Genomic DNA, 25633 nt, shown 5'->3' with positions numbered 1-25633 from the left:
TCTGCTCAGTAGGAAGCGTGGGCCCAGTGCTCGCTGGCCTCCCCAGCAGCTCTTGGTTTAGAACTCTGGGGAGCCGCAGGCAGATGCCTCTCTCACCCTGCAGAGTTCTGACCAGAGAGGAGTTTCAGTGAACCCAGCCAGGGCTAATCTAACTGAAAAAGGGGGTTATTGGAAGAATAGTTGTGCAGCTTATAAAATCCAAAATGTGTTAAATAAATAGACACAGGGATGCCGGGAATCAGGGTACCCTCAAATACCTCTTCAGCGAGAGTTCATGAACTTTCCCCCTTGAGCACTGCCTGGGATGACTCCCAACACAGCCCATTTCTGTGTTTTTCTGTTGAAAATCATGAATTCTGTCATGGACTAGTCAATTGTAGGAAGGGGTGGGAGTGGGCAGGGTCAACCAGCAGAAGGAAGCTGCTGGAGGCCATTGTTGTGGGCAGTACAAATGGTCCAAAGGAGAGAACCTGGTGGGATGCCCCCACACACGTGCACCCAGAAGCATACAAATATGTGTGCCTTACAGAGAAAGGCCGTATTTAGTAGATAATGATGTAAATAATGATGTGTTCACCATGGGCAGCCACATCTGGGTGTTAAACGTGGGAGGAAGACACCATAGGCCAGTAACAGAAATTACAATGTCACTCATTAAATGTTTCCAGGCAGCTGTGGTTAGAGGAAAGAGGAAGGGGTTTCGAAGCAAAAGCTTTAGGGGAGGGACCATCCATTAGCATAGCTTTAGGCACAATGAACGGAGAAGGCAATGGCAACCCACTCCAGTACTCTTGCCTGGAGAATCCCAGAGATGGGGGAGCCTGGTGGGCTGCCGTCTGTGGGGTCGCACAGAGTCGGACACGACTGAAGCGACTTAGCAGCAGCAGCAGCAGAAGCTGGCACAAAGAAAATCTCACAGTACCGTCTCACAAGGAAAGTGCCACCATTATGAATTAGGATCCTCCCTCCCTTCCTGCCATGCTTCTCAGGTGGCGCTAGTGGTGAAGAGCCCATCTGTCAGTGCAGGAGGTGTGAGAGACCCGGGTTCTATCCCTGGGTTGGGAAAATCCCCTGCAGGAGGACACGGCAACGCACTCCACTGTTCTTGCCTGAGGAATCCCATGGGTGAAGGAGCCTGGTGAGCAATGGCCCATATGCGCACAGAGTCTGAGATGACTGAAGTGACTTAGCATGCATGCACGCAGTTCCTTCCCGCCAGACCCTGTCTCATCTTTTGCACCTTGATGGGATTTGGGCAGTGTTCAATCTATTGAGCGTTTATGTCTTCATTTGTACAATACTCCTATTCCAACAATTAACAACAGCTAACACTTAACCACGGAGAAGGCAATGGCACCCCACTGCAGTACTCTTGCCTGGAAAACCCCATGGATGGAGGAGCCTGGTGGGCTGCAGTCCATGGGGTATCTAACAGTCGGACACAACTGAGCGACTTCACTTCCACTTTTCACTTTCATGCATTGGAGAAGGGAATGGCAACCCACTCCAGTGTTCTTGCCTGGAGAATCCCAGGGACGGGGGAGCCTGGTGGGCTGCTGTCTACGGGGTTGCACAGAGTCGGACACGACTGAAGCGACTTAGCAGCAGCAGCAGCAGCAACACTTAACCAGGACTCAGCATGTGCCCAGCAGGCCACGTGTGTGTGAGCTGGGCTCCGCACAGTCCTTGGACACAGTCTGGCACAGCCTGCATGTGTAGGTGAGAAACCGAGGCTTTCGGGAGTCAGGGCTGGCAGCGAGGCACCCAGGCCAGCGGTGGACAAGGTGATGGGGCAGCCAGGCCCAGGAGCCAATGGCCAGGTCTGCATTCTGGCCCCTGCACTTCTGGCATGGCGTCCTTGGGCATGCTGCCAAGTCATTGGTCTGTAAAGTGGGGATAAGGATGGGCCCCTTACCATAGTGTGGGATGGGGGTGTGTGATTTAATAACACAGACAGTGCCTGGAGGCAGAGTGGGGCTCTGTTTGCTGTTATTAATAAGGGCTTCAGTTAGTCCTGGGCAGATTAGAGATTGGAACCCAGGCCGACTGACTCCAAAACATATTCTCCATGACGGAACCTCTCTGGTTCAGGACTGAGAGGTGTAGTAGAGGGAAGAAGGGAAGAGGAGAAGGAGGCAGCCGGGGAGGGCTGAGGGAGCACGCAGGAGGGAAGCCTGAGAACTCCTGGTTTCTCTCTCAGCCTTGTCACTATGACCTTGAACTCGATACTAGAAAGTCGGCAGCAGTTTCCGGATCCCTGTACTGGACTGAAGCATTCTGGCTTCCCCTTAAGCTTCTTACTTCAGGAGGCTTCAGGAAGGGGCTAGTTAGGAAAAAAGAAGAGAAGGAGACAGAGGGAGTGACTAAGAAGAGAGACGAAGTCAGAGAGAGAAGGAAAAGCAGATAAACACGCAGACTGACAGAGAGAGTGAATGACACCCAGCAGAAGGGAAACACAGACACCCACTTTGAGACAAGAAAGGAAACAGAACAGGAACTTAAAGAAAGGCAGGTGAGAGGCTGGGCGAGGCGGGGGCGGAGACAGAGCGGAGGTGGCCTTGCTGCCCAGCCTGTGACTGAGGGAGGGGACAAACCCCTGCAGTGTGTGTCTGTGCTTTATCTGAGCGAAGCACCTCCTGGGCAGTGGGCAGCCCTGGGGGTGGGCTGTGGAGGGCTGTGACAGGAGACCTCTTTATCTGAGTGGGAGCAGGAGTACTCTGCTCTGTGTCTTGCCCAGGATGCCACAGATTAGGCTGCAGATTTTTCACCAGTTGGTGATAAAGGCTTGTTTGAAGAGGCCTTGGGCTGAACAACATGCCAAGGTTGGGCCACAAGGGTGCTGAGGCTTGGGGGCCTAAAGACTGATTTTACACCAGGGGATGGTTTCTATAAAAAGTCACCTGTATACATTAGACAGACTTTGAGAATCTCTTCAAGGATATCCAGCCTTTGTGCTTATGCTCAGTTGCTTAAGTCATGTCTGAGTCTTTGCCAGCCTATGAACTGTACTCTGCCAGGCTCCTCTGTCCATGGAATTCTCCAGGCAACAATGCTGGAGTGGGTTGCCATTTCCTTCTCCAGGGGATCTTCCTGATCCAGGGATGGAACCCGCATCTCCTGCATCGCAGGATCCATCCTTAATAATTACTAATTTTACAGTAGGATTGATGAGGAATATCACTTCATAAGTAATGCATTTTTTAAAAGACAGTATCAATGTAGGGACTTTATAATAAGAGAAAAGTTTTAACTTAGGTCCTCAGTACACTCCTAAAATGAGAGGGCAGGGAGAATGACATCCCCTGACATAGAGCAGGTATGACCGTGTTCATCCCACAAGTGGGCAATGGCTAAGGGGAAGGGCAGAATGTTTGAAAATATTTCTCCCTGTTGCTTCCAAAATACTTCGAAAACCTGATGACAAGTCTCCCTCTGATTCTTCAAGAAGGATGAAATTATTAATGTCCCTTCAGCTTGGACAAGTTTCATTCCTTTGAGATTCTTCAGGGTTTGAATAAAAGGCAGGAGGGGGATGATTTGTTATATCGAGTCAGTTGAATGGTACCCGTTGCATTTGTGGACCTGGGTTTCCCCTGAGAGGATCATGCAAGCAGCCACTGCTGAACCAGCCCCCGCCCCTTAAGTCCAGGTCTCCACCCCTTTCTCAGATTCAAATCAAGTTTGTAGCTGGCACACTCTCTCAAAGGTATTGCTTGTTGGTTTGAAAAATGATTCAGATGTGTCTTCTTTCAGGCTTTACGAAGGCAAGGAACAGATGGAGTTTGAAGAATCCATGAGACGGCTGTTTGAATCCATCAACAACTTGATGAAAAGTCAATATAAAACAACCATCCTTTTGCAGGTTGGTTTACACTACAAAAGAAAAAAAAAATCTGTCTTTTCCCTTGGTCATCTGATAGAAAACAGCACAGTGAGATAATGCCTACTTTTGCTTGAATGGGCAGAGCCCTGTGTTAATTGAAGGCCTGGGCTGGCCACGTGGTATAAGGGTCATGAATACCAAGGGCTCCTCGGGACAGCAGAAGGCTTATTTGTTTGTTTCCCATGAAAGTAGCAGTGCTTCTTCTTAAATAACTCTGAAGCTTTTGCTCCCTGGAAGGAAATAGGTCAAACCTGATCCATTTTTAGTGGTGAGAATACTTAAGGTGTCAGTCTCTGAAACTGTCCACTTTTTAATCTCAACACTGTAAACTCAGATGCCCTTTGGAGTTGAGAGTCTCCTTAATAAATGAGATACTTTGGAGAGAATGGGACCTCTGATTTAGTGGTTCATGATGCATATCTACAGGCTCTGTAAATCTTTGAGAAACCTATGTTTGAGAAAGAGTTTAGCAGCCAAGAGACTGAGTGAAGAGGCTGTTTAAGGTTGACCTTCATAGTTATCATGGCACTAATTCACAAGTGCCTCATGAGTTGTGAAGAAGAAAACTCAAGCACAATTGATCTAAACCAATGAGTCAATGCACACGACTTCCCCTTCTTTTGATAAGATATCTTTTTAATTGCTAACTTAAATGCCCACTAGCTAGCTATGCCTGGCGTTGCCCGGCCTCTGGTTAGAATGAGTGAGGTACTGGTGTTCAGCTGGAATGCAGGTGAGAGTGCAAAAGCAGAAGTCTTTCTTGGCGTGTCTGTTGCTCTTGTGATGGGTTCCAAACTTTGCACAGTGAAATCACATGAGGATCTTGAATACACTCTGATGACTAATCACCACCAGCATACATCCTAATGGAATTGGTATGGAGTGTGATCAGGGAAAAGGGAGTTTGAAAATCTCCCCATTTGATTTTCATATGAAGAGAAGTTTGGGAATCACTCTGCTAATGTAATGGCTTCCTTTGATTTAACGAATGTTGGGAACTTCTGTGTGTGAGTGAGTGTGTGTGTGTGTGAGTGAGTGAGTGTGTGTGAGTGAGTGGGTGTGTGAGTATGTGTGTGAGTGTGTATGTGTGTGAGTGTGTATGTGTGTGAGTGAGTGAGTGTGTGTATGTGTGTGAGTGTGTGTGAGTGAGTGAGTGGGTGTGTGAGTATGTGTGTAAGTGTGTGTGAGTGAGTGTGTGTGTGAGTGAGTATGTGTGAGTGAGTGGCTGTGTATGTGTGTGAGTAAGTGTGTATGAGTGAGTGAGTGTGTGTATGTGTGTGAGTGAGTGTGTGTGAGTGGGTGTGTATGTGTGTGTGAGTGAGTGTGTGTGTGTCTGAGTGAGTATGTGTATGTGTGTGAGTGAGTGTGTGTGAGTGAGTGTGTGTGTGTGTGTGTGTGAGTTTGTGTGAGTGAGTGGGTGTGTGAGTATGTGTGTAAGTGTGTGTGAGTGAGTGTGTGTATGTGTGTAAGTGAGTGGGTGTGTGAGTATGTGTGTAAGTGTGTGTGACTGAGTGTGTGTAAGTGAGAGTGAGTGGGTGAGTATGTGTGAGTAAGTGTGTGTGAGTGAGTGTATGTGTGTGAGTGAGTGTGTGTGAGTGAGTGGGTGTGTGAGTATGTGTGTAAGTGTGTGAATGTGTGTGAGTGAGTGTGTGTGAGTGGGTGTGTGTGAGTGAGTGTGTGTATGTGTGTGAGTGAGTGAGTGTGTGTGAGTGTGTGTGTGAGTGAGTGGGTGTGTAAGTGTGTGAGTGAGTGAGTGTGTGTATGTGTGTATGTGTGTGTAAGTGTGTGAGTGAGTGTGTGTGAGTGAGTGTGTGAGTGTGTGTGTGTGAGTGTGTGTGTGTGAGTGTGTGTGTGTGTAGAGGGATCTTTGTCTTGTTCATCATTGTGTCCTCAGCATATAGAATAGTCCTAGTATATAGTTGATACCTGATAAACATCTGTGGAATGAATAATCCTCAGAATAGGTGCTAAATCTCTGTTACATAGATATGGAAATTGAAGGGCTCCTGTCTGCTCAGGGGTGTAGCTGGGATTCAGATCTTCCTGCCTGGCTCTAAGGACCATGTTCTGAACTGCCACATTATACTGTTGTTCACACCGCACATTTAGTACCTACTGGGGATATGGGGCTTCCCAGGTGGCGTTAACGATAAAGAACCTGTCTGCCAGTTCAGGAGACATAAGAGATGCAGGTTCTGTCCCTGGGTTGAGAAGATGCCTTGGAGTAGGAAATGGCAACCCTCTCCAGTATTCTTGCCTGGGAAATCCCATGGGTAGAGGAGCCTGGCAGGCTACAGTCCATGGGGTCTGTAGAGGCTATTGCATCGCATCAAGTCTGAAATAGTCTCCAGGGAAGTGGAGGTGTGAGGGACAAACATAGGAGCTGGTTGACGGGGAGGAGAAAGGAGTCGATGCCCCAGAGAGGTAGAGATGCCCAGAGAAAGACTGTGTGACCTTGAGAAAGACAGGGGAGGAAGTCGTGCCACAGCCATCCTTTCTAAGTTCAGCACTGACTTCCCTGTGATGGACTACCTGCACTTGGAGGGAAGGGATAAAGGGAATGCAAAGGCAGGGAAAGAAAGGAGAAAAAGGAAGCTAAAGGATGAGCCAGTGAGAATGTCTGATTCTAAGGACCTGGGTCAGCAAAATGTTTCCTTTTGATCAGCTGTCTGATTTAATGCTGGATTAACCTCTCAAGGTCTCTGTTTCCTCCTCTGTAAAACTTTAGTGTCTGGGTGAAGATCAGATAAACATTTTTTGCAACAGAGCCAATTATAAAATACTATGCAAATGCGGAGAGCTAATAGGATTATTATGGCTTTGGCATGAGTATTTTTACCCAGGTTTTGATTGTCTGGGTAGCTGTGTTAGAAAATGGCCTGTTTTCTCTGGGATCTGGGCCAGGTTATGCTGGGTTCTCCTCATAGATTTCCACCCCAAGAGCCATGAAAAGGGACTTTGCCTTTTTAAAAATTTACTCTAAGGGTCAAATTTAGCTTCTAGGATGAAATCAATGATGTTTTCTGTCTATTCCTATGGTTGTTGAAAAGTTGTCAAAGAAGAATATAAAGTCATATTCGAGTATGAAGACCAATACTATCTGAAAAAACCAAATGCTCTTTTAGGGTATGAGGAGAGAGGTATCAAGGCCATGTGATGTCGGCAAACCTCACACAAGGTCTTCTGCAGACTTTGATGTTCACTACTGGAGAATGAGCTTTGGATGTCAAGCCAGAGAGATCTGAGTGGAAAATGTGGCATCCACGCTTGGGCACGTAGCACTGGGCAAATGATTTCCAGTATCCTGGGCTTCAATTACCCTTTTATAAAATGGGAAGCCTAATGTCTGTCTAATTTAGAGGATTATTGAGAGGATTAAAGTAATGCATGTAAAGCATGGTGGGTAAAGCCTGTTACATAGTTCAATTTAAATAATTTTTAGTCATGTATATCTCTTCCTCCTTTACTTCATCATAAAACAGGAGCCTTGAGGGCATTTTCAACAGAGTGGAATCTAGACGGAAATATTTGTGTTTCTAACCTTGTCACATGAAGTCAAGCAGTTTTAGGACATCCAGTTATTCTGTTAGATCAAGAAACAGATATAAATTTCAAGGAGGATAAGCTTACAAGAACTGACTCTATAAAAAATAAAAAAATAAGAAGGCAAAGTTTCGCCAGTGAAATAGGACAGCATGACTGGAGTCTTGATTCTGAGCCTGCATGTGGTAGAGTAGGAGAGAGTGCTGTGATCTATTAGTAATGTCTGCCATAAGTTTGGGGTGAAAGCATGGAGAATGCCAATGACTGACACTCCCATTCAAACCTTACACTTCCAGCTGGGTAGTGGCTTAAGTGGAAGCCCTAATTCATGCCCACCTGAGTTCAGAGTTAAGTCCATCTGCTTAGCTTTGCCCATGTGAATTCTCAGACCCAAGCTAGTTATTTCTCATGTTTGTGGCTCATCTGGCTTTTGTGAATTGCTTTCTGTGGTTTTCCTTATTGTTCAGAGATGGCATGGCAGTATCTCACATGAAACTAAAGCCAGCCATTCAAAGAGGGTAGAAAGAGCTTTAAAAAAATCTTTCACTGATTGAGTATCTATTGTGTATCAGGCATGAACCAAGTTCTCACATGCGGTGTTTTCAGTCCTGCCAGAGGTCTGCAAGGAATTGTTGTCTTCATTGTCCACGGAGGCTCATAAAGTTAAATAATTCATCCTAAAGTGTACCTATTCTTGGTGGTAGAGCTAGGATTTCAATCCACCCAGGTCTTCTAACACCAAAGTTAATATTCTGTAATCCACAAAGAATGGGTATGGCCAAGGCTTTCTGGAATGGGTCGTATGCTCAGAAGTCGCCGTGTGTGCCAGCCCTGTGAACATTGTTGGTAAAGCTGATGGCAGGGTGAGACGGTCAACATCTGACACTTATGAACTGGATGCAGCTCAAATGTGAGTCATGGCCATTTGGTGACGTTATGCAGATCCATTTGACCCATTGTCCTTTAGATTGTGATTTTTCATCATCCTCCAATTTGATGGTACAGGTGGAAATATACAAGCAACTAATAATTACAGAGTCTGCTCCCTTGGCCACTCTGATTGTCACACATGCTAATATAGCCACTAGAGCATCCAGGAAGCAGAGACCTCTGCCTTTTATGTCTCCAGAACCTGAAACAGTAACTGTCACTTAAATACCTTTCAGCTGGAACAAAGAAAGAATGAATACTAACTTCCAGTATTTTATGTTTTAGCATTTATTATGTGTGACACATTGAGCTAAAAGCTTTACATATACTGTTAGCTCATTTGATTTTTTTAAAAATAACAAACACCTTATTTGGCAAATACTCTTCTTATCTCTACTTTACAGATGAGGAAATGGAGGCTTAGGGAGATTGAGTAACTTAATCACAGTTAAGAAGTAGCAGGTTACTTGAATCTAGGTTGTATAGTCCAGAGCTTGAGTTCCTAATCACCAAGCAAAATAAGGTGTCATTAAAGGATTGAGTCTTTTGGCAAAGTGCTAGGTGGTTAAGCAATAAGCCCCATAAACAGCAGTGCAGATGGGCAGGTGTCTGGTCTGTAGTCACAAATTCTATTAAGGAGGCCTCTTTCCTTCCTCCCTTTGCATTGTTCACTGTTGTAAAATACCAAGAGTCTGAAGCAAGGGAAGAATGTGGTTCATTCTTAGGACGTGGACTGCAGGCTGCATGCTGAGCCCGCGGTGGGAGAAGTGAGACTCAAGTGTAAGAGCAAGAGCTGGAGCCTCCCCTCTACTTGTTAATGACTGGAATGCTGTCCCCTTTCCAATGACGTTTGGGAATGTGCGATATATGGAGGATAGGAGAAATTTTGTTCCAAAGGGGCTGCTGGAGTCATACTGATGGCCCACATTTGTCATTCAGTGGTCACATCAACCTTGTAAAGTAGGTGACTTTATTCCCTTCAATCTCCTGATGAAACTGGAGCAGACAGAGTTAATTTCCCCAAGGACAGGCAGATGAAAGAGACCCACTTGGATTTTAACTTGGTCTTTTCAGTCAGCCATTTTAAACACTGAGCTCTCTTGCCTCCTTCTAAGCTTCAGGGGCCAGCACAACTCTGGGTTACGGAAAGCATGGAGACATGTGTCACCCAGAAACTGTTGGTCCCTCTTCCCTTGCCTTGATGATAATTCCCAGGATTACCAGCTCTGGTGAAGTCCATCTGAAAGACCAGTGACGGGGGGAGTGTCTGGGGAGAGTAGATGTATTTTCCTCAGGGACAGCTCAGCACCTCTAAGAAGACTGCTTCTTATGGTCAGCAATGGGGAATCCCTGTGGCAGTGTCTGTCCAGTTTCCAGGGACCTTGCTGTCCATCATTTGACTAAAATAAAAGGATTGTAAATTAGTGGGATGGCAATATTGTCAGAGCTCTTGAATGAGGAAGACATCTAGTGTTCTAGGATCACTGTGCATCACTGCAAGATACATTCTGTGGCACTAGAAGCCTGTCTGCTGGCACCAATCCTGTGTAGCCTTCCTCTGTGAAGGAGAGGGAGACGACAAGAGGCAGACCGAGAGAGAGGAAGAAAGACAGAGGGGGTGGGGGGAGAGAATGATGGGCGAGGAGGCTAGAAACAGAAGATAAGTGCCCTTTGAGTTTGAGGTAGTGCAGCTGTGTGGTTTTGATTTTTGCTTTTATTCTTAAACATTTGCTGTGTGCTCGCAGCCCAGGATTATCAGCTCTGGTGAAGTCCTTCTGGATAGCAATCGTCACAAGTGTTCTCCTATGACTCTTCTTGGGACAGTAAAATCACTACTGCTTGATTGGGGTCTGGCTCTCTTCTTGAGCGCTGTTCCTGGCTTCTGGCAGAGGGACTTGGAACTGATGATTCATCTGGGAAATTCACTTGGAGCCACGTTACAAACTAATTACTGATCTGGAAAATGTTTTCCTGGTGGCCTTTCTTGCAGCCCTCATGTATGTGGTGAGAAGGATGCTTGAGGCATGTCAGAAAAATGATATCTTCTTTCAAAAGCCATCCTCGTAGGGCTTCCCTGATGGCTTGGTGGTAAAGAATCCACCTGCCAATACAGGAGACACGGGTTTGATCCCTAATCAGAGAAGATCACCCATGCCTCAGAGCAACGAAGCCCATGTGCCACAACTATTAAGCCTGTGCTCTAGAGCCTGGGGAGCCGCAACTACCGAAGCCCTCATGCCCTAGAGCCTGCGTTCTGCTCCCAACAAGAGAAGTCACCGCAAAGAGAAGCCCAAGTAGGGGTTGCCGCCCCCAACTTGCCACAAGTAGAGAAAAGCCCTGGCAGCAGTGAAGATGCAGCACAGCCAAAATAAACACATACATTTTAAAAAGTTATCCTCTTAATGGGAAGACTTTTCTTCATCTACTTCCTCCCTGAGTTCAGCTTTGTCTCCTCTATTAGAACTTCCCCACTTGTCAAGATGGAAATTTTCCTAAAGCAGAGTAGGCAGTAGCAGAGCATACTGGCCAGAAGCCAGTTGGGAAGAATCAGGTACGTATCTTTGCTGTGTGGCTTACTGAAAGTGCAAGTTGCTCAGTCGTGTCTGACTCTTGGCGACTCCATGGACTATGCGGTCCATGGAATTCTCAGGCCAGAATACTGGAGTGGGTAACCTTTCCCTTCTCCAGGGGATCTTGGATCTTGCCAACCCAAGGATTGAACGCAAGTCTCCCACATTGCAGGCAGATTCTTTACCAGCTGAGCCACCAGGGAAGCCCAAGAATACTGGAGTGGGTAGCCTGTCCCTTCTCCAGTGGATCTTGCCACCCCAGGAATCTAACCGGGGTCTCCTGCACTGCAGGCAGATTCTTTACCAACTGAGCTATCAGGGTGTGGCTTATTAGCTGTATGTATTCTGGCAAGTTATTTTACCTCTCTAGCGGAATGGCAGTATCTATTCCTAGAGCAGTTGTAAAAATGAAGTGAGATCATGCATGGATAAAGTTTCCACTAATGGTTTGCTACTTTGATTAATATATATTAATCCAAATATATATTCATATACATGTATATATATGTACACATACATGTGTAAGAATACCTCTGTTGTGTTTTTCTTAAATATTAAATATGATATAGGGATATATACCATAAGATGGGGCTTCCCTGGTGGATCAAACAGCAGAGAATCCGCCTGCAGTGTGGGAGATCTGAGTTCAATCTCTGGTTTGGGAAGATCCCCTGGAGAAAGGAATGGCTACCCACTGTAGTATTCTTGCCTGGAGAATTCTAAGGACAGAGGAGCCTGGTGGGCTATGCTCCATGGGGTTGCAAAGAGTCAGACATGACTGAGTGACTAACACTTTCATGTTTTTCCACTGTGAGATGAAAGTAATAATACAACAGTAGTGGTTTATGTGTGATAGTAGTATTAGTGAGAGGAAAAATATTAACAGCAGTGGAACAACATGGATCCCAGGAGGCCAACAGGTCTAAAAAGCCAGGCTGTTTCTAGTTCCCAGGCCTTAGAGACTTGCAACAAGTGGAGATCCCCAGTGGGACTTGTGGTTGAGTTCCTCTGCCTCCTGGGGGTGCTCAGTGGTAGCATCTGCTGAACTCACCTGCTGTTACCCCACTCAGGTGTGTCAGGGCTGTGTGAAGGCGAGGACTGTAGGCACGCCCCCTGAGGACTGTGACAGCAGATCTGGCAAACTTCCCATCCCCTTTGGGAAAGAAAACCATAGGCCTGCCACTTCTCTGTGAGGCCACCTGGGTCCGATGGAAGTTTCATACTCCACAGTTGACTTGATAATACCCTTGGAGTCTCAGGATGTGAACCACTCAGTTTGTTTTACTTTATCACTAGCCCAGGGCTGGGAGGCTGGGAAGACAGGCTTCTTCTGAAGTAACCCTTGCCCCAGCCTCGTCCAGCTCCTTCTCACTCACAGCGGAAGCACTGAAGTGTGCGTGTCCGTACAGATGCCTGGTGGCTGCTGCTCTGCAGAATCACGCCAAAGCCCTGGAATGACACGCAGCGCTTGAAAGCCAGCAACTTGCGGCAGACACCGGAGTCCTGGTTTTCCCTGACTTGCTGAGGATTTCATTTCTGTTTTTGTTCCCTCACTTTGGTCTTAATTATGGTCTTAATCGATGAGCCCACAATATTCTTTGTCCAGGCACTGGGTAGTGAAGGCTGGCTGGTGTTAGAGAAATGAGAAGGGGAAGATACAGCACACATACTTTTGGAGGACTGCTGTGTACTGGGCATTACAATAGCTGCAAGGTATGCTTTATTTGCCATCATTCCCCTCTCTCATTTGCCCCACATGAAAATGCTGAGGCTTGGGGAGTGAGGCGATGGCCCTAGGTGCTTGCAGGTGCTGGGCAGAGCACTGGGAATCCCCCTACCTCGGGTCCCTGCGGGCCTAGAGTAAAGGAAGGAACTCTGTTCTATGTTCCTCAGCCTAAGAGTAAAGGAAGGAACAGTTTGTTTGATGCTCAGACCAGCCTTTATCAGGGCACGTGCCTCAGCATGTGGCATCCCTTTAGGATGAGGAGATTGTAAGCTGGCAGCCCATGGGAGAAGTACAGCCTGCAGGGGTGTTTGATTTGGCTAGCAGTGGTAAAACAAGTGAGCAAGAATGCCTCATTCTTTACAGCGTGGGTTCCACACACCTGATAACTTCCCACTGGCCTACACTTTTCTTATTTCACTTCTGTCTGCTGCTTGCCCAGCCCTGCAGGCATCTGCTTTTGCTGTATCCTGATGTTTCCTGATACAGATGGCCTGACCAACTAGGCTGGAAGGCGCTGCATATGATAATTGCCTGGAGGAACGTCATAGTGCAACTTACCATATTAAAATTCAGAGAAGTTCTACAAAAAAGAAAAGTATCAAAACTAAAAAAATGCAACTTACTGGCTTATCTTTGCTTAACTAAACTTTCCCCTAATTGTTTGATTGCAAATCCTTTACCCCCCACAGAATACCTTCAGTTCAGTTCAGTTGCTCAGTTGTGACTGACTCTTTGCGACCCCATGAATCACAGCACGCCAGGCCTCCCTGTCCATCACCAACTCCCGGAGTTCACTCAAACTCATGTCCATCCAGTCAGTGATGCCATCCATCCATCTCATCCTCTGTCATCCCCTTCTCCTCCTGCCCCCAATCCCTCCCAGAATCAGAGTCTTTTCAGTGAGTCCACTCTTTGCAAGAGGTGGCCAAAATATTGGAGTTTCAGCTTTAGTATCAGTCCTTCCAATGAACACCCAGGACTGATCTCCTTTAGAATGGACTGGTTGGATCTCTTTGCAGTCCATGGGACTCTCAAGAGTCTTCTCCAGCACCACAGTTCAAAAGCATCAATTCTTCGGTGATCAGCTTTCTTCACAGTCCAACTCTCACATCCATACATGACCACGGGAAAAACCATAGCCTTGACTAGACGGACCTTGGTTGGCAAAGTAATGTCTCTGCTTTTTAATATACTATCTAGGTTGGTCATAACTTTCCTTCCGAGGAGTAAGTGTCTTTTAATTTCCTGGCTGCAATCAGCATCTGCAGTGATTTTGGAGCCCCCAAAAGTAAAGTCTGACACTCTTTCCACTGTTTTTCCATCTATTTCCCATGAAGTGATGGTACCAGATGCCATGATCTTTGTTTTCTGAATGTTGAGCTTCAAGCCAACCTTTTCACTCTCCTCTTTCACTTTCATCAAGAGGCTTTTGAGTTCCTCTTCACTTTCTGCCATCAGGGTGGTGTCATCTGCATATCTGAGGTTATTGATATTTCTCCCGCCAATCTTGATTCCAGCTTGTGCTTCTTCCAGCCCGGCGTTCCTCATGATGTACTCTGCATATAAGTTAAATAAGCAGGGTGACAATATACAACCTTGACGTACTCCTTTTCCTATTTGGAACCAGTCTGTTGTTCCATGTCCAGTTCTAACTGTTGCTTCCTGACCTGCATACAGGTTTCTCAAGAGGCAGGTCAGGTGGTCTGGTATTCCCATCTCTTTGAGAATTTTTCACAGAATACCTTAACACCATCTTATAGGACAAGGGTGTCCCAATAGAGCCTAGTTTTAGAAACATTTGTTCTGGAATCTTGTTATCTCTTGTCATCTTGATTTGAAAGAATAAAGAATAAATCTTCAGACATAAAATCCAATAATTGTAAAGAAAAGATCTGAGACATCTGACAACATACAAATTAAAATCCTTCTGTACAATGAAAGATATGATAAACAAAGCTAAAAGAAAGCAACAGTCAACTTCAGGGGAAGTAAAAGAAAATTCTTGCAAAATATGTTACTGCACAGGGGTTAATATTAATGATATGTAAAGAATTCCACACCATTAAGAAAAGAAATCACCCAAAATAAAAATGGAGAAAGAATACAGACAAGTAGATGGTAAATATTTGCATATGTGCTCATTCAACATGTCCAACTCTTTCCAACCCCATGGACTGCAGCCTCCCAGACTCCTCTGTCCATGGAGTTTTCCAGGCAATAATACTGGAGGGGGTTGTCATTTCCTTCTCTGGGGGATCTTCCCAGACCAGGGATTGAACCTGCGACTCCTGTTTCTCCTCCACTGACAGGCGGATTCTTTGCCACTGTGCTGATAGTGTAGTTGTTCAGTAAATGTAGAAAAGGCACCCACCTGCGCTAGACCCAAAGAGCTGCAGGTAGCAGCCGCAGATTACACATCAGGGAGACAGCATTAAGCAGATTGGCAGACTAGTGCTAGCAAGCTTATAGTTTAAGGAAACTGATTACTGCTTCTCTCTAAGGTAATATGACAGATTCTCCTAAAACATACATGTGTATACATTTGTGTGTACATTTGCGTGTGTGTACAGACATCTGATGCACTAGCCCCTCTTCAACAGTGCATCCATCCCATCGGGATTCTCAGAGACACACAAATGTACGTGTCTAATATTTTCTTGCCACAGATTTTACGATTAAGAGAAACTAAAGATAGCATGGAAAGTGTGACAGTGAAACTGTTAGTCACTCAGTTGTGTCTGACTCTTTGCGACCCTGTGGATTGTAGCCAACCAGGCTCCTCTGTCCATAGAATTCTCCAGGCAAGAATATTGGAGTGGGTTGCCATTTCCTTCTCTAGGGCATCTTCCTGACCCAGGTATTGAATCTGGGTCTCCTGCATTGCAGGCAGATTCTTTACTGTCTGAGCTACCAGAGAAGCCCAAGATAGCATGGAGTCTGTTAGTAAGGAGAACTCGGTGTACCCACATGAGTCTTATTATGCAGTGGTGAGAAATGAAGAGTGCACTCTATGAAACGATGGAAAAAATCCTGGTGGTACATGGTTAGCTGCAAAAAGCAAGTTACAGAACTGTGTAATCACACACATACGCGTGAACAGGCACATACATGCAACACACACACACCACACATGTTCATGCATAGAAAGCAATCAGGACTCATTGCAACGTTGGCAGTGGCCCCTTCTGAGCTGAGCAGTAGGGATTGGGGCGGAGATGGAGATACAGGACTCCACGGATAATTTTCATCCTAATACTTGTCCGAAATTTTTAAAGAACAAGCATTAAGTCTGACGTGCAAAATTCATAAATAACAAGAAGAATAAGCATGAAGGCAAGGACAGAGTTGCTATTTGAGTGAGGTGGGCGTGTAGCTTGAGGGTTACAAGGAGCGGCTCTGTAAGCAGCCTCTCTGTGTTTAAAGTCTGGCTCTCCCACTTGCTATCTTTGTGACCTAGTTATTACATCTTGATGCCCCAGAGGTTCCTGATCTATGAACATAGTGTGTCCCTTGTAGGAGGAAATAAAGTTTAGTAGAAGTATCTAACAGCACGGTGTCTTCTCTGGGAACATTCAGTGGAGCAGAGTCACAACGGTCATCCACGCTCACTGAGAAGCTCAAGTGTATATGGCTAGAAGGAAGAGTTTATTTAAAAAATACCAATTTTCACTCTTTTAATTTTGGTTTAACTGTAAAACAGTGATTGTTGTATTAGTCGCTTGGTCCTGTCTGACTCTGTGACCACATGGACTGTAGGCCCCCAGCCTCCTCTGTCCATGCGGATTCCCAGGCAAGAATACTGGAGTGTGTTTCCATTTCCTTCTCCAAGGCATCTTTCTGACCCAGGGATTGAACGCGTGTCTCCTACGTTGGCAGGTGGATTCTTTACCACTGAGTCACCAGGGAAGCCCTAAAGGGTGATACTTATTGACCACAGAACACTCAGTATATGCAGAAAAAGAAAATAAAATATAAAGTGCACACACCTACAAGATGTTTAAACAGTATTTTCCAAATAGGTGACTTACAACTCTTTTTGTAGAAATTACAGTCTACTCTGTTGTTTAGCAAATGGTGCTGTTTTACGAGGCCCTAGGTGTGTTTCCCACCTCTGGATGCATCAGTTACCTCACACAGAGGGAAAAAGTCCATCCACTGTAATGCCCAGCTTTCCTAATCCAGCGAGTAGATTCAGAAATGTGCCCACAATTGTTCTCAAATTGGCCAAGGAGAGAAATTAGAAATAGAACTCAATGCATGCCATCCTTGCCATCAAAAGTACAACTCAAGCACACTGTCTTCCAATGATGATAGAAGTTACCCTTCACACAGCATCCAAAATATGCCTGGCTCTCTGCTGGATGCCTCACTTATATTATTTTTAATCTTTGCAATCCTGTAAAATAGGCATTCTTTCCTCTAGTTTATAGACAAGGAAAATGAGAAATCAGGGAGGTTAAGTGTTTTGTCCAAAGTCACATGGCTACTAAGGAGTAGAACCAGAATCTGACTGTCTGTGTATATAACTTCCAAACCTATGATTGTTCTGCTATACATTTCTAGGCCCTCGAAGACAGAAGGAGCTATCTAAGGTTTCAACCTTCATGTAGAGTTTGAGTCACTGTAGCAGTACCCACGATGGAGGCTCCTTCTTCCTTGATCTGTGTCCTGTTGCAAAGCATCCTCGCCACCAGGCAGAACTGTTGGCAGAGTCATTGGCCGGGGGCATAACTCATGTTCATTTTACTTTCTACCTAGGTGGCAGCTTTGAAATACATCCCATCTGTCCTCCATGATGTGGAAACCGTCTTTGATGCAAAGTTACTCAGGTGAGAGCTGATGCTGAACTTTCCTGGGCTCTGTTGCCAAGCCAGGGATGCAGAGAGAGAGGAGGGTTCTTGTTGGAAATTCCAGACGGGCACTCAGCACTGGGAAAGAGGGGCCAGTTGGGTGGAGCTTCCTCCAGGGACTTCACTGTGGGATTGTTATATTTTCGTTTGTTTGTGTCAGATCTGGGGAAAACTAGCTATAAAATAAGCATCTTTTTTTGATTGATACCAGTGATAAAGAATTGTATCATTAATATCAGTCCTTGGAGGCTTAAAGAATCCGCCTGCAATGAAGGAGACATAGGAGACGTGGATTTGTTACCTGGGTCAGGAAGATCTCCTGGAGGAGGAAATGGCAACCTACTCACTCCAGTATTCCTGCCTGGGAAATCTCATGGATAGGGGAGCCTGGTGGGCTCCAGTCCACAGGGCAGGCAGGACTGAGCACACGTGCATTCTCAGTGATGAAACATGTGGGTTTAAAAACTTATGTTCGGTGGAAATGTCTCCGTTTGACCTGGGCTTGAAGGTTTGGGGAGTTCCAGTCTTTGCCCTGTAAGCCCTGTGGTTACAAATAGAGAACCACCGATGCATACTGAATGGCATAATGAGATGGGCTCCCCTTCACTTTTTCCTCCTTCACCCCATTCCTTTCATGAGAGGAGCACATTATCTCAATGTGCTTATGCCATTTAGGGGCATCTGAGCCAGATATACCCTCTTCTTCCTTTCCCCAAATTCACTTAAGTTGCAAGATAGCATATAGAACATTTAACAATTTTTTTGGCCATGCTGTGTGGCATGTGGGATCTTATCTCCCTAATCAGGGGTCGAACTCACACTCCCTGCCCTGGAAGGCAGAGTCTTAATCCCTGGACTGCCAGGGAAGTCCCTAAAAACCTTTTATATTGGAATACTTTTAGAGAAGAGCTGCAGAGATAGTGTATGGAGAATCCCTGCGTGCTTCTCACTGAGCTCCCCTTGTTGTTCACGTTTAGACGACGACAGCACAGTCACCGGAGCTAAGACAGGAACATTGGTGTCCCTCTACTCAATGCTCTCCAGATTTTACACAGCTCTCCTCAACTTTTCCACTGTTCACGTGAAGGTTTCTGCTGGCTTCTCATTCTTCTGCTCTCAAGCTGAATGTTGTCCTCCTGGGGAAGCTACCTCTGAATATTGTAAATAAATTAAATTCCTCCCTTAACCCCTGTACCATTACAACTCCCTATTCATTTCATTGCATATCTGGCCCTGTATTGATTTGCTTGCTTTTGTGTTGTACATTGACCTTCATTAGAATGTAAGTTCCATGCCAACTGGGACCAAGTCTGTTTCTGTTCTATCCCCTCTGCCCTGCACATTGCCTGTCACATATTAAATAGATGCTTAAAGAGGATTTGAAAGAAATGAACACAATGAGCTTATTTTGGAAAGCTGACAGGGGTTGTAATTTTGTTTCAGTGGCATTTTTATTTTCACTCTATTTGGAAAGAGCTGTCTTACTATTCCAAACTTTTCTAATCTACAACTTTTCACAGTATTTTTTTTAATTAGGGCCTTTTTAAGATATCTAAAGCATTACCAAGTATAAAACGTTAGAAAAATAAAATGGTATGGAAATGAAATTAGAACCTGGTTTTAAACCCTTGTTTCTTTGATCCCTTAACTGTGTAACATTGGAAAAGTTAATCTTTTTAAACCTTACTTTTCCCACTTGTAAAATTGAGATAAGCATTGGGTCTGCCTTATGAACTTGTGATGTTTCCATGCACAGTAGATGTCAAGTGCAAAACATGTACCTGAGGTTGAGGTTCTTGACGTTATTTTCCAATTTTCACATCTTTTTGAGTACTGTTGGTATTAGTATTCAACATCGAGACCAACTATGCATATTTACTGAAAGCTGATCACGCACGGGGCAGGGGGAGGGGTGGTAAAGGGAGCAAGATGTTCACTATTTTTGCTTCCACAGCCGACAGGCTGGGGAAGGACTGTCAGGAGGTGGCAGGCATTGGTTTGATGACTTCTCCGTGCTCCTGTTTTTCCTGCCCTTAGCCAACTCCTCTATGAATTCTACACATGCATCCCTCCCGTGAAACTCCAAAAGCAGAAAGTCCAGTCCATGAATGAGATAGTCCAGAGCAATCTCTTTAAAAAGCAAGGTGAGTGTGAAGCCTCTTGGCTGGTGGGGGTGCCTGAAACCCCACTTGCCCATCACATGCTGCCCAGTTACCAAATGTTTCTTCTCTAAGAACTCCCTTAGTCTGAATGAAGGGGGGAAGTAGAAGGTAGCTGACAACTTAAATATCAGAATCGAAACTAATTTAAAGAAAACATAGGCTGTGCTATTTGTTTTTCCTGAGAAGGTTTAATAAGAGGCTAGATTTGGAGTCATTTTCATATAATTTTTGTTTTCAATTTGGCTGTGCCATGTGGCATGTGGGATCTTTGTTCCCCATCCAGGGATTAAACCTCTGGCCCCTGCATTGGAAGCGTGGAGTCTAAACCTCTGAAACACTAGGAAGTCCAGTCTGGATCTGTTTTGCTGTGAGGTTTTTACTCTACACGAGAAGAAGTGGGTAAATTTCCAGTCCTTTCACAGAGACATCAGTGGCTCTGGGCTCCTGCTGTGTTTGCTTCCAGGGGCACTCACTGTATAAGCAAGCAAACACATATATACTGTAGAGTCTCCCTGGTCTCGTGTTATTACTCTCATAGTGGCGTGTTACACAGCTACTCTGGACGTTGCCTTTCTTCACACAACGGTATTTCCTGGAGAACAGGGAAAGACAGTGGACTTGTGCAGCAGTCGCAGTCAGAACTCACCCAAACTGCTCTCTGGTAGCCATCAGTCCCCAACCAGCACCCCAGCCTTGGGGCTCCCTGTTTTTGAGGCTGATGAGCTGGATGGCCCCACATCCTCCAGCTATGAGTACATAAGGCTTATATGTCAATATTCATGATTTCCTGACACCACTCCTTTTTGTGAGATTGAAGAAGATGACTTTTGAGGGTCAGTTCTGTTTTCTGTACCCTCAGCTCAAGGCTTTCCAGTTTGAAATTCCTTTCTGTTTATGCTGGTGTCAGTGATACAAGAAGAAGCAACCTGTGCAAGGAACAAGGAGTCTTAGAAAGCAGAGGATCACTCATCACCTATCTGGGATTTATTCAGAGTGAGGATTGAATATTTATGTAAATTGCTGGGTAATCAGAGAAACGTTCAGGAACCACTTCATTGTAAAGATTTTTTCACCCTAATGCTGTGATTCATGGGGTTGCGGAGAGTCGGACATGACTGAGCGACTGAATTGAACTGAACTGAATGCCTGGTTAACATGGTGCATCCAAAATTGCTGTCTGAATCCCATCCCATTAAGAGTAGGAGAAAGGCATGGGAAGAAAGATGATCTTGTGATGTTTATTCATGCCTAGAGTTTGCTGACCATTTAGATGATGTGTGACATGGTTTGTGCAAGGTGGTTTGTGTAGGTGATTGGAAACTAATCTTGCTAAGACTTGTTGTATGTCTTGTATTACTGTTTTGTTTTGTTTTTTTTTTTTCAAGTGAGCCTTTCTCAGGTTTCACCTTCTGATTTCCACGTCAGAATGAATCGCCCTCATGCTGAAGGCATTGAAATATGCCTGCCCCTTCCTGCCCTGGCAGTCCCTTCCTGGATTTCAGGTGGTGTCACTGCAGAGGCGAATCGAGTCCCATCTGAGGGGCGTGACCAGGGCGACTCTCGCTGCATATGGTGCCTCGCAGGCAGCAGGAAGCAGAGCCGCTTGGCTCCTTTTCATTGTTCAGGGCTGCTGTCGTCTGGGCCGCGCTCAGCGTTGAGACCAGATGGAATGTTAGCGCAGTCCTGGTTTGGGCGTGTGGTGTCAGTTCCAGCCTGCTGGGAGTCAGAGTAATTCCTTTACTGGAGTTGCATCTCCTGGGCTGATGGATGCCCCCAGGGTCAGCGTAATCACAGGACAGGCCAGACAGCTGCTGCCCACCAGTCCTGCTGCGCCTCTGAGTTTGAGTCAGTAAAAACCCTCTGATTAATACTAAGTGACAGAAGGCCAGCCCCAGGGTTGTACACAGTTACAAAAGAAATGCAAAATTCTCACCTTTACATACATACAGAGACTAGAAGTAGGTGAATGGAGAGCCCATTAGGGAGCCATTTTAAAGAGGCTGCAGTGTATAATTCATCAATCCATCCTTAGTTTAGGTATGGAAGCAATGTGGTCCTATGCATAGCTTAAGGGTAACTCCTCTTCCACCGTTTATTTGCTCAGTGAACCCTCTTACAAAGGGATTTCCCTGGTCGTCCAGTGGCTAATACTCTACACTCCCAATGCGGGGCCTGGTTCAGTCCCTGCTCAGGGAACTAGATCCCACATGCCACTGCTAAGAGACTGCTGCTGCTGCTGCTGCTAAGTCACTTCAGTTGTGTCCGACTCTATGCGACCCCATAGACGGCAGCCCACCAGGCTCCGCCGTCCCTGGGATTCTCTAGGCAAGAACACTGGAGTGGGTTGCCATTTCTTTCTCCAGTGTGTGAAAGTGAAGTCGCTCAGTTGTATCTGACTCTTTGTGATCCCATGGACTGCAGCCCACCAGGCTCCTCCATCCATGGGATTTTCCAGGCAAGAGTACTGGCATGGGTTGCCATTGCCTTCTCCGGCTAAGAGACTGCACGCCGCAGCTAAAGATTCTGCGTGCCCCAACTAAGACCTGGAGCAGCCAAACAAATAAACACATAAATAATAACTATTTTAAAAATAATCTGAAAAAGAATATATATAGATATATGTATAATATTAGAATTGAATCAGTTTATGAACACCTGAAACTAATATAGGTATAATGCAAGTAAGTATAGTCAATTGTAAATCAACTGTCCTTCAATTTAAAAACTAAGCATAAATGAAAACAATAACCCCAAGGGAAACTTCAGCTCAGGCTCCTCTTTAAGTCCTTAGGTTCCAAATGAAAACACTCTGATTTCATATGCATGCACTCACTGGGGGTCTGTAGCTCTTGGGGGAATGTCTTTTTTATGCCTTGGAATAAGGTGAGTGTGATTCCTTGGCCAGGTCTGAACTAGAATGAAATCCCTCCTGTTGTTCCCCCTGGGAGGTGTCCTGTGCCTCAGAGAAAGTTTCCTTTGAGCCCTCACTTAACTGCCAGATGTGCAAACTGCCTGGAGTGTTGTCGGTGACATCAGCCTTGTACTCACAGCCTTGAACACTTGTATTGACATCAGTACAAGGAGCCAGGAGGTTTTTAAGCACTTTCCAAAATGTTGGCAGACTATCCTATTGACTTCTCTTCAGGAGGATCCTATGGAAAAGAGGGAGAAAGTTTACTGGTTAAGGGCTCTGGTTCTTGGGTTGGATTCCTGGGTTCAGCCCCTCATTAGCTGGGTGATGACCATGGGCAATTTACTTAACCTCTCTGCTCCTCAGTAAACTCATCTGCAAAATGGGAAAAATGATAGCAATATCTTAGAAGATTGTTATGTAGGCTGACGAGACCAACAGTGCATCTAAAATACTTATCAAAGCAATGTAATATCTCATACTAAGTGAGCACCGTTATTACTGGTGTTGTGCTTATTATTTCTGCCTCTCCTTTCATTTTTCCAACTTCTAACCTTCAGATTCTTTGCAATAAGGGCATCCCTTCATAGTTGATAGTCACACGAAACCCTAAATTACGTTTCCTTGTTTCCCTGAAAGCTGTATGCTTTTCTGTAGGGTCTGAGAAACATAGGACTTAATGAATAAAAAGGCCTTGGTGTGTATGCACTTCCTATCCTGGCTTTGAATGGTTTTTCCAGTTTTTGTCTCATTTCCCTAGAGTGTTTCTGTACAGGGCCCGGGTGATATGGACCCAGTGTGAGATGTTTGTGGTTTCTTGCCTCGTTGTCTGTCTTGCTGTGGGCCTCAGTATAGTTTCGTGGTTTGGGACACTTGACAGTCGTCCTCTATGATGGTTTGCTCCTTGTGTGCTCAGTCGCTTAGTCGTGTCTGACTCTTTAGGACCCCATGGACTGTAACCTGCCACGGTCCACTGTCCACGGGATTTCCCAGGCAAGAATACTGGAGTGGGTTTCTGTGCCCTTCTCCAGGGGATTTTCCCAACCCAGGGATTGAATCCGAGTCTTCTGCATTGGCACACGGATTCGTTACCACTCGCGCCACCTGAGAAGCTCCTTGGGGCCATTTTAAAACAAGTGCACATGCAAGTGTACACACACACTTTTTAAATCTTCCTTCTTTCATGGAGGCAGTTAGCCTCCATTTGTCTCAACGTTTACTTGACCTGTGACCTTGAGTAAATTTCTTACTCCTTTCAAGCCTCAATTTCCTCATCTGTAAAGTGGGAATAACCAGAGAGTGAGCCTCACTGGGTTGCTGTGCAGCCTCGGTGGCATAGTGTGACCTATTATCCTGGGGTGTGAGGGCGTTGGGGGTCACCAGCAGCCAAGGTCTTTCAGGGAGGGGCTCACCCTGTGCGAATGACTTCAGGATTCAGTGAGAGGAAAACTGGGAAACTGATGGAGATGAATTTCCTGTTGTCTCCAGACTAGCCTGGTGGTGATGATGGGAGAAAGGATGAATAGGTATGCCCCAAGAAAACTCTGAGGGGAGTCTGCGAAAAAACCAAACCTTCTGTGCCTTTGGAACAGATTTGTCCCTGTGAGAACCTAATCTCTAAGTAATGTGTCTTTTTAGTCTGATGCTAATCAGATGTGCCATCTGCTTCAGTGTAAACTGCTTTGGGATCCACATTGCTGGCTTTCCTCTACTTCCAAAGCAAACAGGGACGGGGCGGGGGCAGGGAGACAGGGAGAGAGACCGACGGGAGACGGAGACGGCTCTGACAGAGGAGAGACAGGGAGACGGAGAGAGAGACCGACGGGAGACGGAGACGGCTCTGACAGAGGAGAGACAGGGAGAGAGGGAGAGAGACCGACGGGAGACGGAGACGGCTCTGACAGAGGAGAGACAGGGAGACGGAGAGAGAGACCGACGGGAGACGGAGACGGCTCTGACAGAGGAGAGACAGGGAGACGGAGAGAGAGACCGACGGGAGACGGAGACGGCTCTGACAGAGGAGAGACAGGGAGAGAGGGAGAGAGACCGACGGGAGACGGAGACGGCTCTGACAGAGGAGAGACAGGGAGACGGAGAGAGAGACCGACGGGAGACGGAGACGGCTCTGACAGAGGAGAGACAGGGAGAGAGGGAGAGAGACCGACGGGAGACGGAGACGGCTCTGACAGAGGAGAGACAGGGAGACGGAGAGAGAGACCGACGGGAGACGGAGACGGCTCTGACAGAGGAGAGACAGGGAGACGGAGAGAGAGACCGACGGGAGACGGAGACGGCTCTGACAGAGGAGAGACAGGGAGAGAGGGAGAGAGACCGACGGGAGACGGAGACGGCTCTGACAGAGGAGAGACAGGGAGACGGAGAGAGAGACCGACGGGAGACGGAGACGGCTCTGACAGAGGAGAGACAGGGAGAGAGACCGACGGGAGACGGAGACGGCTCTGACAGAGGAGAGACAGGGAGACGGAGAGAGAGACCGACGGGAGACGGAGACGGCTCTGACAGAGGAGAGACAGGGAGAGAGGGAGAGAGACCGACGGGAGACGGAGACGGCTCTGACAGAGGAGAGACAGGGAGACGGAGAGAGAGACCGACGGGAGACGGAGACGGCTCTGACAGAGGAGAGACAGGGAGAGAGGGAGAGAGACCGACGGGAGACGGAGACGGCTCTGACAGAGGAGAGACAGGGAGACGGAGAGAGAGACCGACGGGAGACGGAGACGGCTCTGACAGAGGAGAGACAGGGAGACGGAGAGAGAGACCGACGGGAGACGGAGACGGCTCTGACAGAGGAGAGACAGGGAGAGAGGGAGAGAGACCGACGGGAGACGGAGACGGCTCTGACAGAGGAGAGACAGGGAGACGGAGAGAGAGACCGACGGGAGACGGAGACGGCTCTGACAGAGGAGAGACAGGGAGAGAGACCGACGGGAGACGGAGACGGCTCTGACAGAGGAGAGACAGGGAGACGGAGAGAGAGACCGACGGGAGACGGAGACGGCTCTGACAGAGGAGAGACAGGGAGACGGAGAGAGAGACC

The 25633-nt window shown here is 46.5% G+C and overlaps 1 protein-coding gene across 1 annotated transcript in view; it reads left to right on the top strand.

The window, feature by feature from the left end:
- DOCK2 (dedicator of cytokinesis 2) overlaps window positions 1-25633 on the top strand; it is a 473020-nt gene that overhangs the window by 110553 nt on the left and 336834 nt on the right. The window contains exons 23-25 of the mRNA XM_055421792.2: window positions 3754-3862; window positions 17411-17481; window positions 19540-19646. Of these exons, the coding sequence (XP_055277767.2) occupies window positions 3754-3862; window positions 17411-17481; window positions 19540-19646 (287 nt within the window). The remainder of the gene's footprint in view (window positions 1-3753; window positions 3863-17410; window positions 17482-19539; window positions 19647-25633) is intronic.

The sequence above is a fragment of the Moschus berezovskii genome, chromosome 18, assembly GCF_049115385.1.
Source record: "Moschus berezovskii isolate FMDL1 chromosome 18, NW_MosBer_1.0, whole genome shotgun sequence".
Lineage (NCBI taxonomy): Eukaryota > Metazoa > Chordata > Mammalia > Artiodactyla > Moschidae > Moschus > Moschus berezovskii.
The sequence above is the reverse complement of the archived record's forward strand: the minus strand, read 5'-3'. Positions and strand labels throughout refer to the sequence as shown.